General features: G+C 40.8%; 1 protein-coding gene across 14 annotated transcripts in view; it reads left to right on the top strand.

The window, feature by feature from the left end:
• Positions 1-18,864, top strand: part of ARID1B (AT-rich interaction domain 1B) — a 335,886-nt gene that overhangs the window by 100,465 nt on the left and 216,557 nt on the right. For all 14 annotated transcript variants that reach the window (XM_056344131.1, XM_056344137.1, XM_056344139.1 and 11 more), the window contains exon 4: positions 3,201-3,311. In XM_056344131.1, the coding sequence (XP_056200106.1) occupies positions 3,201-3,311 (111 nt within the window). The remainder of the gene's footprint in view (positions 1-3,200; positions 3,312-18,864) is intronic.

Raw genomic sequence — 18,864 nt, forward strand, 5'->3', positions numbered from 1 at the left:
AAAAATCATAAGCTTTGCTTTGAAAGCCAATGTCATTGATGAACGAGATATTGGGAGTCAAAAGGAAAAAAATCAGGGATCCCAGGAGAAGGTTGAACCCCAGCATCAATGGGGGACTCCTCAGCCATGACTGTAGCACAGCATGTGGTAACATGTTCCTCTTCCCCTTATGTTCCCTCTCTTCAGTCCCCAATAAACCCATTCCTAGATGCTAGAAAGAAAAATGACCTTTCAAAACTAAGCCTGAAAACCGCCAATTCCATGCCAATTTCTGTAGTGCCGGATAGTTTAATGCTTCTGTCCTTACTTATCCCTCCAAATCTGTTGTAACTATTCTGTAATATGCTGCATATTAATAAATTTTTCTAATGCAGAACTGAAGAAGGGCAGTAGGGATTTTCTCTCCTCTGTTTTTCAATGAAAATGATACTAAGCACAATTTTGGTTATGAAGCCAACCTCTTAGTGAAATATGCTATTATTTGATTGTCTTTAGTGTATAAATGGACTGTTTTTATTGGACGATGCACATGTGTAAACACATAAAATTATACACACAGCTCTGTGCATATTTCATCTGGAAGATTCCCATGCCTGCAAATTACTGAGAGCAAACTGATGACTTCTCAAAAGCTACTTTCCAAGTTTCCAGTGATCTAAGTATCTAAATGACTGTATGGAGAATATAAGAAAGAGTATGTGATCTCAGTCCCCTTTGGAGTTCATAGGTATCTACGTCATAACAAGCACGGATGTCTGCGTTATTTGTTTCTAAACCTCATCTAGAATTGAGCAAATGGATTTGATCTTTCCACCGTTAGAAAGGAAAACACTATGAAAACGGTGCATTTAAAAAGACAAAGGGTGTCATGTCTGGGATTTTTAATGTGCTCTTCAGTGTGCGGCAAGACATTTCATAGATAGTTTTCAAATACCCAGGGAAAGTGAATTCTAGTCAAGATGCAGTATTTCTTAGGAGAAAGCATGCTGTCTCTTCCCTCTCCGCTCTGGCCCCCCCTGGAAATTCCAGTAGGAAGCGATGTTAAAATCTTGCAAACATGTGGGAAAAACCATGCTTGGTACTTTGTAAGGAATTAATGTCTCTTGATTTTTCAAATACAAAACATATTTTGCTTCCCAGCAAAATCCTGTAGTGTCTGTTTAGGAAAAGGAACAATTGTGTTTCTAAAATGACGCCTCCTAAATTTAATATTCCATTTATCCTTTTTCACCACTCTTCATGTTTCTGGGTGTTTTTTTGTTGTTGTTGTTTGAACAAGTGGTTCTCATTTGGTGTATTTTTTTTAAGAATTAGGAAAAAGAGAGGCAAATGCTGGACTGGAGTTGAAATATGGGGTTGCTGGGTTTATTGCAGATGCCTATGCAGTGACAGCCCCTAGCGTGCATGTGCGTGAGTGCGTGTGTGCGTGCGTGCGCGTTTTTAAATAAAAAGGAAAGCAGAGGTTTGCTCATTTGTTTGCCTATTGTGAAGCTGTCCTGCACCTTTCTACTCCTTTGTACTGGGGTGAAGGCTGCTGAATGGAGGCCTTGTGCCATTTGTTGATTTTAAACCTCACTGTTAATCCACAGGAACCTGCTGGTGTGCGCAGCAGGAGAGCTGTGTGACAAGTGCAAATCTGGGCGGGGGGGAGCGCGGGGGGTCACAGGGGATAATAATCATTCAGCCATCAGCCTTTGTCACCCTTAAGCCTAATTGTTACCCTCTGCTGGTAACCACATTGAAGTGCTGGCCTTTTAAGTGTTCCTTGATTTTACTTGGCACAGGCTTAGGGATAGGATCGTTTGTTGCTGGGTTTGCATCATATCAGGTTTGCCGATAGTTTTATTAGCCCAGTTAAATTTTCTGCGTCCCTTAAAATAATTTGGGAGAGTCCAAAGTGGTGGAAGGGGCTGAATGGAACAGTATGGTTGTTAACAAATTTCCCTCTGTCAGAAGCTGGGCTAAAAACAGAGACAAGAAAGCTTTCCAGCTCTGCAAGCCGGCTGCCTGGTGGAGTCCGTGTGTGAGCGGTAAGGGCTGGTATGGACACTCGGCTGTCCGAGCAGCCCTTGATAAACAGCAGCGAGGGTGGGATGGGGCAGAGGACAGCTTCCCCTGCCCTTTGTGCCAGCAGCACGTGCGTGCCTTCAGGTGCCTGTCAAAGCTGAAGGTGTGAGGTTGGCTGAAGCAAACTGCATTGCTGGTAGGCTCAGGCAGGGAGAAGAGAATTAAATCATTTAAAAACAACAAAGAAAAACCTTTAAGGTGAGAGATCTTTTTCTAGCAGTCGGGAACTGGTTCTTCAACTTTCCCTGCCAGTTACGCATGCTGAAGTCGGTATTGCACTTTCTGTTGTTTTTCTTGAAGAAGTTGGTGTAGAGGCTGCTACAATAGCAAAAATGAAGACTGAATCGAAGGCTTTGCAGTGTGCAAGTATGTATAGGTGCGAAGTAAGCTTGTGTTGTGGGATGGGGGATAACGTGGGGGAGGTTGTTTTGTTGTCCCTCCACCCCTGTGTGGTGGTGGCTGATGTGTTAGTCCATTACCTAAGACCACTTGGGCTTGTATAGGGGGAAAAAATCCCCAGGTTGCTGCTACAGGCTTTGGAGCTTCTCTTGCTCAAATACACTTTCCTTTTAACCCGTCCGATGTTGCAGATTGGCAGGATGCAGCAACTGTGTTGTGTGCTGTGACCTGATAGCCAGTGTTTGAAAAGTTGTGCCAGTTAGTAGTGATGGTACACCCAGGGTTGTTACAGGAGTCTGATTACACAGCGTGATTACAATTGTATTTTCAAGTCCAGCGTTCCACCTGACCAGTACTTCATCAAAATGCTTGAGAATACATCTCGGGAGTATGATGGATGTTTTGACCACTTCATACTTGTTACTTTTTTACAGTAAAAGGGAGTTGTTTATTTAGCAGGTATGTTTTTGTGTGTTTCCCCATGTTCAGTGGTGTGATTCCCCCCCTGCTGCTTGTCAGCATGTTGCTCGGCTCCCTGGATTTCTTTACAAACAGTACAGGTCAGAGTGGTACCTGTGTGGGCTTGATACTTCCATCAGAAAGGTTTAACTAGTAAAAACTTCTGATCACAAAAATGACCAGCACTCAGTTGTTGCATTTTCACCCTTCTGTGATTCAGATTTAATTGTAATGACTGAGTCAGGCTAATAATTACATTACAACTGTTGTTGCAGGACATGTCTCAGGAAGGCTATGGAACCAGATCTCAACCCCCTATGGCCCCAGGAAAGCCTAACCATGAAGACTTGAACCTAATCCAGCAAGAAAGACCATCGAGTTTACCAGTAAGAAACTAATGTTTGTTTCTGTATTTTAAAATGAAAGAACTTTACATAGCATTTCGTTGCATCTAGGATGAGTGGATGAGAAGTACTGAAAGAAGAAATATTAAACGAGGTTGATCACAAACTTCTCAAAAATACGTTGAGAACAGACAGCTTGTGTATGAGTAGACCTTACTTAGGTTGTTCTGGTTCAAAATAGCACTGTTTGTGCATATGCATGTTTTGTGCTTGTGCACATGTGTATTTGCATAGAAAAAATTGATAATTGACTGTGGGTGTGTGGTTTTTTTTGTTTTGTTTTAGCTTTAGGAATTTCATAGTTTCACAAAACAGTCTGGTGAGGAAGAGGCTGTTTTCTGTGCCCTTTTCAAAGGATTTCAGTAGATTCTGGTTTAGAATGCTGCTGCCAGCAGTTATTTGCTCCAAACAAGTTTGACATGTTAATTCTGTTACTGTCTATTACTACAGAAGTGTAGAAGTGAATATGATAGTGATATTTGGACTAGGTTGATCTTTTGGTTAGGAGATTACTTTGGACTAACACTTTAGTTTTTCTGAGCTCTGTGCATTCTGCTGTGGGGGAAACAGCACAAATCAATATACTTTGCAAAGACGCTGCAGCTACTTGCATTTTTTAATGTCTTATTTCACTCTAATGGAAAAAGTACTCCTTAGCCTTGTCTTGGTGTGCCCCTTGTGGTTTGGGGATTTTCTTGTTTGTTGGTAGTAAACCAGCATGAATTTAGTAAATTCCAAAAAACATTTCAGTTTAAGTGATGAAAATCTTTTATAAACTATGTGACCTCTGGCTTGGAATAATGTATCATAAATATGCAGGTATTTCCTATAGTTAACTGGTTATGTATTCATTTGCAGTTAGCAGAGGGATCTCTCTGAAGAGTTCACCTTATCAAGACACCAAATGTATTTGTGAAATCTGGTAGTATGTTGTATGTTTTACCTCTGACACAAGAAACAATTGTCAGTCCCTCTAAAAACAAGGCAATAAACATCTTCATAGCATTTTAAAGTTACATGTTTGACACCTAAGAGAGTATTTGTGCCACAAATTCTTTACATGACATTTAAGGCATGCATGTCTCCGGACAAGCTGTGGAAACTGGTGTGAGGAGAGATGTCCATTTGTGTTGAACTTAGTATTAATTTGATAGCTTTTCAGGAAACCTTTTTTAAACAGACTAATTTCTCTGAACTGGTCTCAAAAATGGATGCTGGCAATTACCTTAAAAATAGTAGTTGCTGTGGACATTGAACTGTTTTGGCAACAACTACCTACTTTCAAAAGCAGTGATACTAAAAGCAACTTTTTACCTCCTGGTTTTTCATGTGCAGTATTTATTAGAGTAGAGAAAAGTAAAGTTATTTATGAACTAATGTTCTACTAATTTGCCTGTCATTTTTCTTAAACAATTGTCCTACTTTTAATCCATGCTCTGTCCTGCCTCCATCATCATGATATCTAAGCAGAGTATTGGGTATTATCTGTGTCCCTGAGTGTTTGGTATATTTAGTAGCTCATTATTATTCTAGGTATGAGTAAGCTGGTAGTATTAACAGTGAATGTTAACCATTTTGGCCACATAGCTTAAACTCTTAAGTTGGTCCCAAATGCTGTTACTGAGACACTTCATTACTGAAAAGCTTTGATACATAACCAGAGAGCACTTCATATGCTCAAAACCCCTGCTCTTTGGATACAGAGGGGAATGTGAGGTATTATAGTTTTGTACTTTATTTTGGTTTGGGGTTGTGTTTTTGTGGGGTTTTGTTTTGTTTTTCAAATTTAAAAACAACTGCAACCCTTTGTATGTGGCAACAAAGCTTTTTTTGATAGTGTGAGCAAATCCCCCGTCATCTTACATCCAAGGAAAATGGCTTAGAAGTTAGGAGCAATCCATGCATTCAAAGCATGGTGAACATAATAAATGCTTTAACATAACTCTGTTTGGGGTATATGGCTTGACCATACGAGCACGGTGGTTTTTCCCTGGAGCAAGAGAATTCTGTATTCAATTCTGAACTGCATATGAAAATCCGTGATCGCTATCCCTTGTTTAGTATTCCTAGTAATAGTGTCATTTTGGGATGCTAAATATGGCTTCTTAAGCTTGTTTTCAAGTTAATGCTGTTCTTCAGGGTAGTAGTCAGTAAGTCGTCTTTGTACAGTGAAGCTTGAAATGATAGTGGTGTTACGCTTTTAATAAAATTTGGTTATGTTTTGTTTCATGGTATTCTGGTATTTATACAATTTGCCCGTTATCTTTTTATTTCTTAAGGGCATTGTGTAAAATCACAGCAGCTACATAGCAAGCTTATACAAGTGTCTAAAAACAACAAAAGAGATATAATACTAAATGGTGAATGGTGTTCTCTGATGTGGCTTTGAAAAAAGAGTTTCCCTTTGATGGATTTGCAGAGGAGCTGGCCACTTTCTGCGGCACTGAATGCTGGCTTGTGTCATCCTTTGGGGGAGTTTTTTCAGCAGGTTTGTGTCACAGTAAGCGCAGCTAAACAGCTCAATAGTTGTTCCGTTTCCTTCACACGTTGTATATAAAAGTCCTGGCATGAATGTTCCCATAAAGTTCAAAGCGGACAAATTTGTAATGTGGGTTGGTAACAAATGGCTACAAACAAAATATGGCTTTATTAGCTACTTCTAATGGCCTGTCAGATGGTATACAATGCTTGCTTTCCTTCTCCTAACTGCTCTGATATCTGGAGGGTTTGACCTGTGGGTCTCTGACCATGTGGAGTCACTGAGAGCCCAAATGAAAAGTTGCACGGAATAGTGCTCCGAGCACTTTTGTTGGGGTCACAATTAGAAGGAAATCTCAAGCTTTTGACAAAACATGGGAGTTAGGTCCTCTGTGAAGGAGAGGAAGTCATAAACAGAAACTGTTCCCTATTAGAGGGGAGGGAAAAAAGGGAGGGAGGCCTCAACGAAATTGTCTGGCGAACAGCTACTACAGAATGCATTTATCGAGACTTAAGGGATAATAGCAGAACACACGTTTCTGCTATTGTGAGAAAGCTAGAGCAGACTTACAGGAAAAAGCTTCCAAATGACATATCTGTGAATTTGTAGTTGCAATAAGGGAGCTTGTGTCAGCAGTAGACTGTGTGTGTGTCTCTGAAGACTAATCCTTTATTTTGTCATCAATGAGTAATTTTGTAAATGTTCACGTTGGATTGTGTTGATAGAATGAAGAGCAGAAAACATAAATGAATTTATTTTTTTTTTAATTGGCATGAGCATCGGAGTAATTTCAGACAGGCATTGGTGTTCTTGCTGTTGCTTTGTTTTATTTCAATAAGGTCCTTTTTTGTCCTGTGTTAAGTGTGCTTGTTTGAAGCGTGAGGTCAAATGGCCTACCCAAGGTTGCCATGCTTTTGGAACACAGGTTTCTGCTATTTTTTTCTTGTTGCATCCTACAGGTAAAGCTCTGCGGCTTCTTGAGCAGTTGTAAGCTAGGGCGGTTGCAGTCCTGCCATGTGCCCCACAGCTTTGCCGTCCCATCTCCTCCACTGTCAGTCCTGGGACCGGCCAGTGAATTTGCTGTGGGGAATTGAACCATCTGAGAAACAGTCATTCTGTTTCTGGGTTAGTTTTTGACTGAATCACCATGTAATTGCATGGGCATCAGTGGTACCTCAGAGGAGCAGATGAGAATCAGAAGCTGTGATGGGAAGGGGGCAGTGGGGACTGTAGCACCTTTGATTTTAGCCACGTCCTAAAAGACTGTATGATCTTGCTGGAAGGATTTAGGATGCTTTCATCCTGTCAGCTGAGACATGGTGGCACAGCAGAGCCCACTGTTCACGGTCGGGCCCTGCAGCAGTCACAGATGCCCGGTCAGAAGATAGTTTGCTGCTTCTTGTATGGTAAATTTTCTGCCAGCTTACATCCCTGAGCTGTTTAACGCAGTCAGTGCGTGCGAGCCCAGAGGCTGGAGGCTGCGGGAAGGGTGGGCTTGTGGCCGCCCTCGGCTGCAGCGGTGTAAGCTGTAGGGAAATCAGGGCTTTGGTCGTGTAACTTCGCTCAGGTTCATCTTGCGTTTACTGGAGGTCATGCAGTGTTGAAGGGGGGAGGTTGTATATGGAGTTGAGGGAATCGGTGTTTTACTAGGTCACTCACAATTCTGAGTTCATGGATTAATTCTGTGACATCACGCATTGGGTCTTTTCATGGAGGCAGAGCGATTTCTATGCAAAACAAAATAGTAGCCAGCTATGGAGGTGTAGAATGCTGGTTGTATCTCGTGCAGTGCCGTGACCTGAGAAGTTTGATTGTGGTTCTACGACATCTGTAGTTGTGTGAGCTTCAGTGTCAGACAGTCTCAAATACAGATAAACTTTCAGATGCCGTTGCCTTGTTTCATTATGCTTGGTACTGCAGAAAACAGTACATCAGCAATCCCTTCCTGGTTTTACTAAGTGCTTCGCAGTTCTGTTTTACCCGATTTTAATGAGCCTCTAAAGGATGTTTCAAGTGCTTGACAGTCACTCCTCTGGTTGACACACATTTTTCATTGTGGAAGGAGGGTACAAATTTAGATTTCAGAGGAACTCTGTTGAGAACTAGTAGTAAACTAAATGCAAGACTAGATATACTTGGCTCATGGAACAGCATCATTTCAGATGCATCTTGTTAGGTGCAAGCTGTGAGGAAAACACATGGGATGGTTTGGGAATCTACGTTCCCTGTCTGACTTCTAGAATATGAAGTAGCTTGGAAATTCATCTTGAGCAACAGCACTCCCTGAACAAATGCCTTTAATGGCTGAAGTCAGAACAGACCAGGAAAACAGTTTCCAGCATTATTTGAGAAACTGTAGTTGAGGATTAGCAGGAGATACCTCTTCTTTTCTCAGAGGTTGAACTACTGGGACAAGGGGCTCTGGTGACATTTATACAGAGCTTAGTCCACTAAGCCCTAATCATGGTCAGGGTTGTGGGCATTGCCATAATGTAAATATTAATTACCAGTGTAGCCCCTGTGGTAGGGACAAGTCAGTACTAAAGGAGAGGTGGTGCAGCAACCCGCTTTTGTTGTTGTTGTTTGTTTGTTTGGGGTTTTGTTAATCCTTGTTGGATTCTTCGCAGGTAAGCAAATTAGAAATCCTGATGCAAATTGAAGTGACATTTTAAAAATCCAGAATATTGCTTCTGATTTGAGAAAGAGCGAGGGGAAAAAAAGTATCTGTAAATGGATTCCTGGTAATTCTTGGGAGGCAAATGCAGTTGCCAGCTGATAGATGCATGTGTAGTACATGATAGCAATTCTGTCCTATAGTTATTTGCTTCTATTCATGTCTCAATCTGAAAGTAACTGTTTGGGACTATGTTAAACCATGAACAAGAAGGAAATGTGACTATATAATACTTGCCAATTAAATTTTCCATTGTTTTTACATCAAGTAGGGTAAGACTGGTGTGCCTTTTTCCCACTTTCTTTTTTCTGCAGTGTTGTAAAATAACTGAATGATCTTGTTTTCCTTTGTTTGGGTCAAGAAATTTTAGCTGAAAATTGTTACTCTGTGAAAGAAGATTATTGACTCAACAAGCCTTCAATTTTCAGTGAATAACACTCCCACCCTCTAGCTTCAGGAACATGTGGTGCATGCATTCTATTTTAAAGTATAGACTGTAATTTAAAACTGAGGCAGTTTGATGCCCCACTGAACTTTGTTTAAGCCTGGAATAAAAGGAAAAAAGCTTCAAGTTGCAAAGAAGTGACTAAGCTTTCTCAAAGGCTTTTCTTAGCCATTATGCATGGAGCTGTAGAAGTTGCTATTTTTTCCAAGACATTTTAGTTCTTGATCCAAAGTGCAGTTGCTAGTTTGTTTTGGTTTTGGGGTTTTTTTCTTCTCATCATTCCATGTAATAAACCTGTACCTAGAACAAGTTTCGTACAACACGCATACAGAGATACCAAGTATATGTATTTCAGTGTGTTTCTGAGATGCAAAACATGCTCAATTATTGGTGCTGGTGCACATGCAGATTCTGTACATGGCCTTGTTTGTGTCCTGGTGTTGGTCAGAGTAGTGGGTTGAATCCAGCGTGAGCCCCTGCAGCGCCACTGACATTGATGATGTTATCAGGGGGATGAACTTATACTTTGTGTGTGTGCCATTGAAAATCTTAGCCCACTCAGTGTTCATGCATGTTTTGTGTTTGATTTCAGTGAAGCCAGGATTTCATGCAGGTGGTCAGATGGGTTCATTGTTGGAGAGTCAACTTGCACGTTCCATTTAAGTGGTGTTTTTGGGGAAGAGTATAATTAAAGTAGTGCAGAACAGCCCTGTGCATATGTTGTCCGTATAGGGTTAAACTGAAACATTTGAAACCAGAGTTGTTGAGTCTTGAATTAAGTATTCTTGCTATTAAAATTGGTGATGTGAAGAGAAGGTCCTATTGTTATTAGTTCGTGTTTTGTGCTTTGCAGGATTACTTAGTTTTGCCTGATGGATTGATCATATTTATTTAAAAAAGTGTTAAATTATTACTGAAGTATAAAACCTAATTTCACTAGTACTGTAAAAAAGATATTTGGCTATTCCATCACATTTTCAGTTTTCAAAATACTTTACAATGTTTACAATATCCCTGTAATAATATTACTAATTTGGGATCTAAGAAAATGTACAAATGCAAAAAAAAATAAATAATAATTTAGTTTGACCTTATATGAAACTTACGTGGGAAAACCTGCAAAGAAATTCTAGATCCCAGGAGTGGTTAAGATTGTAAAACTTGTATTTAAATAGGCCAGTGTTGTCTGAAGTGGAATATTAAAGTATTAGTAGCTTTTTTCCTGCAGTGTTTTTTGAAGCCATGAGGAATTGCATCAACGTACTTTATACCTCCAAATACCAGGACAGTATTATGTAAATTCAAGAATTTAAAGAAAGTAGATTTAATTTGGGTGGTTGAAACTTACCCCTGCCGCCCTGAGTTGTTCCCTTCCCCAGAGCCTGCTGCCCCTGTAGCAGGAGCGACTGAACTGTACTTGTGGTAGCCCCTGAACCACCAAAGCTTGCAGCTTGAGATGAGAGGCAAGCTGAAAGCCCCCAAGATTACTTTTAATATGCAAGGCTGGAAACTGTAGTAGCACTGGTGCCTCTGCATGCATGGCTCGATGTACCTGCTGCAGGGGCAGTAACTGCACTAGCTGTCCTTTAAATCTGCTTAAATTTCCAAGTCAGTGCCTTTAGGTTCAGTGTTTGGGAATCTTAACTCTGAAATGGTAGTTTGTTTTTTTATTTGGGAGTTATTTTTTATTTTTTGAACATTTTAAACAATTTGTGTACGCATATATATATATATTTTTTTTTTTTTCAGTGTGTATAAAAGCATGCATGTCTTATCTGCTTGGTTACTTGCAAATTTTGAGTTGATAGCATACTATAAATTCCAGAGCTTAATATATTCACTGGTGCATGTCTTTGTTCATGCCTGTGTGAACATTGGGATTACGATACAGAAAGTAAGACAAAAAAGTATTACTCACTTGAATGCCATTTCAGGAAGTACCTGAGACACTGTAAATGTTTTTTTCTTTGTTTTATTTTTACAAGTAATCCAGTAAGATAGGGATTTTATTTTATTTTTTCCAGAATGACTCCTTTACTTGTGCTCACCAGCAGTTGGGAAGTGTGACCTCAGCTTCATAACCTTTATTGAGCACACTAACTCATTCTGACCAGCAGCTTCTGAAGCCTAGTGGTAGCTGCCTTTTCTTTTTCTTCTACCATCCATTCCTGTTTGCTGGGAATGTGTTGGCTTCTGGTTATATTGTTGCAGCATTCATGTTTAAAATAAAAATAAAAATAAAAAATTACCAGTCTTTGATGCGAAGCTCCCTTCTGAGTGGTCCTGGTCAGCTTGCTGTTCCTGTGTAAGCAGATGTTTGTGCGCAGTCATGGTCAGCAGCCTTAAGGTTATGCCAAGTTTCCCAGTGCATTGTCTGATTGCATGTCATGGTGTGTCCATAATTGCTGCAGATTTTAGGTACCATCATAGTGCAAATAGGTAGTGTTTATAATGTATTGTTTGTTTTGTAGTACTATGTTGGAATCCTGATAGAGTCAGTCCTGTAGCATATGAGACTATTCACATTTTTCTTTTATTTTTTTGAGGTTTGAAATAGGTTTTAAAATTTCTGGTTAACGTGTTTTCTTGAAACCTAATGTTTTGTAATGCTTAAGCCTCTGAAACCTTCCTTCCTTTGCTGGGGCCATATGTCTTGGTGACATGGTTTATGGTGGACTTTGCAGTGCTGAGTTAACGGTTGGACTGGATGGTCTTTTTCAACCTGAACAATTCCATGATTCTGTGCTCTTAGATTCATTATGAAATCCTCCCTTGAAGCAATTCATGGTGGCTCTTTGTAGAATCTGTGCTATATTGTGCTGTATGTGAAAAGTGCTTCTGAAGTGTGTTACATGTAAGTAGGCTTCTATTATCAATTTACTTTTAAAAAAAATGTATACACATACGCACACACTAAATGAGGGGAGTTTCTGCATTTGTCTTTGCAAGGCACTGTACTTGAATTCACTGCATCAGTTTTCCTTAACGTCATGCATATTATTCTGTGCCATTTCCCACACAATTTCAGACACAGTTCTGCTCCCACAGGACTTTGTGAAGAGGGTTCTGTTTGAGTTGGCAATGCAATTTTGGGGGCTGAAGCATCATAGTGAGTCGATATCAAGATAGAAAGTCTGATAACATCAGGAAAAGGCTACTTTCAGTTCCCCGTGTTAAGGCTTTTGATCTTTTTCCTTCCACGCAAACAATTGCAAATGACCCTTTTAATCATTTCAACCTGTGAAATGAGACTTACTGTGTTAAATTAGAATTAGAACCTGAATTTTGAGGCGCATTTGAATAATTGCATTAGTATAGGAATATATGCCATTCTGAATCATTTATTTCACACCACAGTTAAGTGGCACGTTGGATTTGTTGCACTTTTTTCCCCTTCAAGGCAGAAATTCACTTAATAGTTTATCTTCCACCATACTATTGAAGTTACCATTTTGGGAAATAATGTAAAGATAAGCATACATGCAAGGTTGTATTTGTATGTTTGCATGTAGTAATACATTATGCATCAGTAAGCCTTAGTAAGGTTTACTGACTATATAGTAGTGGACCTAGTTAAGAGAAAAGCTTGTTACATGTCATAGCATATAAGGTGTACACTCTGATGTACTGTTGTAGTATCATAGATGATGAGTTTTGCCAATGTGTTCTGCCCAAAAGGTAACAAAAGTGATCTAAAACATTATTATTTTTGTTTCTTAAACTGCAAACAATACAATGGCCAGTGCTTGTTTCTGAAAAGTATGGAAATAAAGGAACTGGAAGTGATGTGAGATTTTGAGACTCATTGTTAAAATCAAAATAATTTCGCAAGTTTATATAGGTAGATAAAATGGTCTATGGATTAGGTACAGACATAGGCCCTAGTGAACTAATTCATTATGGCATGGGATAAAACTTAATGCAAACTGTTATCTTTTGGGTTTAGACTTTTATAGCGAACTGAAAGCCTTACCATTTTTTCAAATGATACTGCAGTGGAGATGGAAGAAAAACTCCAGATTATCTCTTTCCCTTATTTAATTTACAGACCATGTCAAGATTTTAATAATAGGGCTTAATGAAAGCTTCATAAAAACCTCATTTTTTCCATCCTGTTTATTGTATCATTAGATGCTGACACAAAAGCAGGAAAAAAGTGAAGTTGTTCAGTGCAATTTTCAGCAGTTCTTAAGGATTTATTGAAGTAAAGCTGTAAAATTTTAAAATCTGTGGTGTTCTTTTTTTTTTTTTTAAATAAGTAACATCTCATAGTTGTGGCCTCATTTCGATTCCCTCATAGTCCATTTTCTCTCCCTCTTCATTCCTTTCCTTTGTTTTGCTTGTGCCTTTAAAGATGACTTAGGAAGACTGTATATACATGCCACTGGTGTTTTTAAATGACTGCTGATTCTTCCTGCATGGCTCGTTAGACATTTTGCCCATTGGAAATCACAGTAACAGCCTTTTTGTTCCTATTCTGAGTTATGATGAAGTTCAGGAATTTTTTTGGCTATGGAAGTAATCTTCTGGATGCTTCTGGCCAGAGGGTTATTCCAGTGCTTGGTGTGAGAGGGGCCATTTGGTCCACCTACAGAGGTGTCTTTCTCTTCTGCCTGCAAAGAAACAGAGGTCAGATATCAGATCCTATGAAATGTTGAGAAATGCACCCATGCACATGCTTGCATGTATTTCCAGACATGTTAGCTCTTTATTTTTTGCTCGTTAGAACTGGTGATTTTTGTGCCTGCTTTTTAATGCCTGTATTCACAGTAGTACAGGTCAGATTGAAGTCAATCCTGTAAATCCTTTAGCTTATTTTTGTCAGAAAAAGAAACTTTCCCTCCTGTATAATAATTTCGATCACTTGACCTCTCTTTCCATGGTGATGTGATCAGCGGGCTGTAGTCAGCTAGCCACACAGGCTAAGGACTATCTTTTGTCACTTACTGTGTGCAATGAAACTACAGATTTGAAGAGTAACTAAAGGACCAACACGTTTTTTCCGCACCACCCACATCCTTTAAAAATGTAACTTGGAAACAAAACATGTGATCAGCTAGGCAACAAAAGGGTGTTGTTTTTTTTTTTTAAATTAAAAAAAAGCTTGTTTAAAAGGAAAACCAATCGACAACACCCCCCCACACTTTCTTCTTCAGTCTTTAACTTCTAAAATTATTACTTTTCTAGCAATCCGAGACATTCTGTATACCCTTCTATGTGTATTTGAATTTCCCACAGACTCCTGATTCCTGTGTGCTTAGTTTAGATGACACAGACTTAGTATTGTCAAAAGCTGAGTTTTGTAGCCAGCAGAACTCACACATTTATGATTAAACAAGCACAGGTCAGGCAGCTAATGTTCCTCCAAGTTCAGTCTGGGGTTACTGGTTCAGGGTGACATGCCGAATCCAGCTGATGCTTGTGAGCAGTATTTACCTCCTGGTCTCATCGGGGCGAGTGACAAAACCTAGCAGCAAGTGCTGGCCCATGTGGCGCCTTGGACAGGGACAGCATGGTACAGGGACACGGTGCAGTAGCATGCCGCTGCTCGCCTGGCAGCACCTGTGGCACAGTCAGCTGAAGGGCTGGAAAGTGTGCAGGGGTGGTGTGTTTGTGTTTGCTGGCTAACGAGTGTGCTTTGTAGTGTGGTGATTGGGATTTAGGTCTCTGAATGCTTCTGGGATCTCTCAGGTGGGAAGGTGCCTTTCTGGTAAGGGAAGCTCATGGTACTTCATGACCTGGTGAGAGGGAAGCAGCGTCTCCATTTCAGCAAGACAGCATTAGGTTTCCTTCAGACCAGGTAACAACCAAGTTATGGACGTAATACTCTTCAGATTATCTTCCCCTCCCTCTGTTTATGTTAACATACAAAAATATAAGGTGTTGGGTTGTTTGAGGATCGTGTCTTCTCTGGAGCAATTCTGTCCCTTCTCAAAGGGTTTGGCAGGGTAACCCAACTCTGATAAACCACAAAGGAGTGTTACTACTTTTATCTTGTTTTTGGCACACAGCTGTGATGCTGTGGGGAGCATGGCACCTGGGAGAAGAGCTGTGCTCCCTCCTGAAGACTTGGTGGAGCAGATGTAGGAAACAAAATTAACCCGAGATGGAATTTATGGCTTCCTGGGCAGCACACCGTGCTACTGCTACACTGCAAGGCCTGCTCTATAGATTGATTTGTAAGTGGATCACGCTTGGTAAGAGCATATTGATGAGGCAGCGGTGTATTATAAGGTCTGTTTTTTCCGCACTACTATTACTCTTTATTGCCAGTATCCACGTAATGGTAAAAGTTGAAAGTGAGCTTTCTCCTTCCCGGTGAGGGTTCTCTCCACTGAACCAATCTTGCAAGTGCCCGTACACTCTTCATGTAGGATAAAAATGTGCAAACGGTTTTTGTTGTTGGAATCGCACTGTAAAATTAAACAGCATATGCACCTAGCGAGCCCGGGCTGCCCCTCCCGGCTGGCAGAGGCAGGCGGTGGGGGCCCGGCGAGGCCCGGGGCCGTCACCTGGCCCGGGGCCGGGCGGTGGGCGCCATCCCCGCGGCTGCGGCCCAGCGCGGGCGGGGGGGCGGGCAGGGCCCTGCGCCTGCCCTCGGCCGGGGGCTTGGGGGGGGTGGGGGGGGGGGCTCCCCCCGGGGCCGTGCGGGCGGCGGTTCAGGCCGCCTCGAAACTGGCCTGGGCATTTTTATAATTGATCAGCTGACACCGCCCGGGCAGAAAGCTCTCACCGCTCCCTCTGGCTGCTGGAAGTCTGAAATTACATCTTTGTCTTTGAAGTCGGGCGCACTGTTAGCGTCGCCATGGCGACGGGGCGGGTAATGGCCTCCGCCGAGTGGAGGCTGGTATTTAGCGCTGAGCGTGGCCCTGCACAAGGCCTCGCTCTCCAGAGCGGTTACTGAACTGTCCTCTGTTAGAAAATGTTTAAAAATTGCGTTTTTACATGGCCTTACCAGATTAATAGTCATGGTTTATTTCCTTTTAACTGCAAGGATAAAAGCATTATTCCATTAAATGGGTATCTATCCCCCCCCCCCCCCCCTTTGGTTTATGCATTATTAACACAAGCTTTCCTGTTTTGCTTGTAACATTTTATAGGCTCTTTCAAACATGTAGTCAGATTTGCTCTGCTGCTCTTTTATTTTTCAGGATTTAACCCTTTCTCTCCGTGATCATGTCTTCTGGAAGGAAGGCTCTTGCAGTTCTGGTTGCTCCCATTTAACATGTTTAAAAACAGAAAGAGGCTTTTTAATTTTTTTAACTATTTTTTGAACAATTCTGCTTTTTTTAAAGCATTCTACAAAGCGATGGAGAATGAGTCTGTCTTATTTAATTGAAGAACATGCTGAAGTTAGCACACATGAGCCTTGATAGAGTTGTGAAGGGTTGGAGTCAAGGAAGTATTTTAGTGTTGCATTTTAATTCGTGTGCCGATCTTCTCTTCTGCCTTTAGTGTTGTCACGCCACTCTGCATGTGTAGTGGTTTTTTGGCAGCCTTCAAAAGAGACACCCCTCACAGCTGAAGGACAGGGAGCAAAAAATCCAGAACAGTCCTGGGGACATAGTATTTACCTCCACCACCTTCCTTGTTAACATGGAGCCGGTGAAATATATCTAGACAAGTAGAAGTATTGTTGTAAACACAAGCTGCAGGCTTTGTTTCACTTTTCCAGTGCTCTAAAATATAGCTTTCATTTTAGTCTCTAGTAGGAGGCATATATCCAAGTACAATCAAGTACTGTGGATACAGGGATTCAGTCATCCTTACCAGCACAAATGGTCTCTCTATTAAAAACTTCGAGGCTGTCAAGCAAACCTGGAATTCATATTTCCCCCCAACCTCTCCTCCCCAACTGTGAATTTATTGTTATGGGGTGCTTCCTGCTCTCCTAAACGCTTCCAAGGACATTGCAGGAAAAGGCAAATGTTCCTCATTTTTTTTGTCCTTTTTGTATTAATGTTGTATAGCAATGTTGATGGTAATGGTACCTCTCATGGGATGAACTTTCCGCTTCTGGGCAGTGGACCGAAACTTTGAGATTTATTTCACCTATCCAGCAGGACTGTAGACTGCTCAGGTCTCTGAGTGGAGAGGTTGTGTGTGCAGGGCTCCTGCTCTTCTCCCATGCATCTGTCTTCAGCACTTGGTGTCTCAAAGCTCTGCATTTGGCCCTACATGCAACTTTTCACATGTGTTGACTCCCACAGACACCTTTGGTAATTAGCAGTGCTTCTAAAACTCGAGTGAAATACATTTCCTACCTCTGGGAGGCCCCGGGGCAGATGAAAGATGGATAGTCGACCCAGCTCCCTGACTAGCATGAGGCCCATCTCTATTCTGGGCCGGAGCAGCTGCAGGGGCTGTATTGCGGCCCAGGCTGGAGTTAGTGTGTTGTAGTATTGGTGAATGTGGCAATAACATGCTTTTTCTTTTATTTTTTTAATATACATATAAGGTTTTAAAAATTCTGCCTAAATACATTAAAAAAAAAATAAATGGCAGTTCTGGCAAATCTGCTGCAAGTGTGGATACAGTATTGTACAGCTGCATATATTAAGTAGGCTGGACTAGAGACTTGCTCTCATCTCCTGGTTTTGTGGGTATGAGTTTCATCCTTTGAGTTGTATTCCCCTTAAATCTGCAAATTCTGGGAAAATGAGACAAAGCAGTTTACGTTCCATGAATAAGAAATTACTAATTGCTTACAAAACAGGCGTATCTTTATCTACACGGGGCTTTTTAAAGTGCTGCTTAATCTTTTTTTTTTTTTTTTTTTTTTTTAATCACTAGACAAACATGTCTCAGCAGTCACTGCGTGTGAAACCAAAACCTGGACGAGGACAAAAAGCAAACACACTACACTAATTTTCATTAGCATATCCTATCTCCTAGAACATTTATTTTTTCATCTCCTTGTAAATTGATTTTTCACGTGCTTGTGACTGATATTTGAACTGTGTGTTTGTAGTAACTGACTTACGTAAAAGCCAGGTCCTGGATCTCCCAACATGCATATATTATGGAGGTGACCTCGTGGGTCCATGGTTAAGGTTGCACAGAGTTTTCACTTAAAACAATGTTTAAATCCCTTAATTAAACATTAAAACTCGCACGAATTCTCAAACATGGACTGTTTCAATAAAGAGGATAAACTTTAATTATTTAGGTACTCAATGTTCTTCTTAGCGCTGTATTTGCAAAATTCAGAACAACTTAAAATTATTACTTCCTCAGGTTTTTCTTGAGTCCCTGGTATTTTCCCTTTCTCTGTTCTTTTATACATCTTTTGGCTAAGCCTTTCATTGCTTTAAGTTGTCACAGCTCTGCTGACTTCAGAAAACTATGACAGTTTACATAATTTAACTAAAACCAGTTCAGCTTTAAGTATAGTAATGCACGATACAGAAGAGCATACAGAAGACATAAGAGGAGAAAACTCTGTATTAGTTTCTGCCACTGGAGTCAAACAGTGTATTGGTTATTTGTAGCTGATGCCAGTCTTTGACACCAGTGATCTGGAATGAGAAGGAAAAAACCAGAGAGCCTATTTAAAAGAGAAATACCACACGGAAGCAAAATCCAGACTCACACTTAAACACCAGTAACATCTCTTCTGTACGGGTGGTTATTTCGGAATCAGTCAATGAAGAACAGCTGCGGTAGTCCCAAATGGGTGTAAACTTCCCTCTGCTTTTCCCCACCTCTTTATTCTTTGAGGACCCAATTCAAACTTCATTGAAGTCAGCCTTTTCAGGTTTCAGTGAGCTTTGGATTTGGCCGATTAATTCTTAGGTTCACTCTACCCAGTTGTCACCCTGCTCCTCCATATTAACATCTGTTTTGAGCCTTTTTCTTTGGAAAGGGTCTGTAAACCTGTTGGTATACAGCTGAGTATGCTGTACCTGTGGTGACAAGCAAATACAAATACAACTCT

This window comes from Falco biarmicus, chromosome 6 (genome assembly GCF_023638135.1).
Source record: "Falco biarmicus isolate bFalBia1 chromosome 6, bFalBia1.pri, whole genome shotgun sequence".
Taxonomy (NCBI): Eukaryota; Metazoa; Chordata; class Aves; order Falconiformes; family Falconidae; genus Falco; species Falco biarmicus.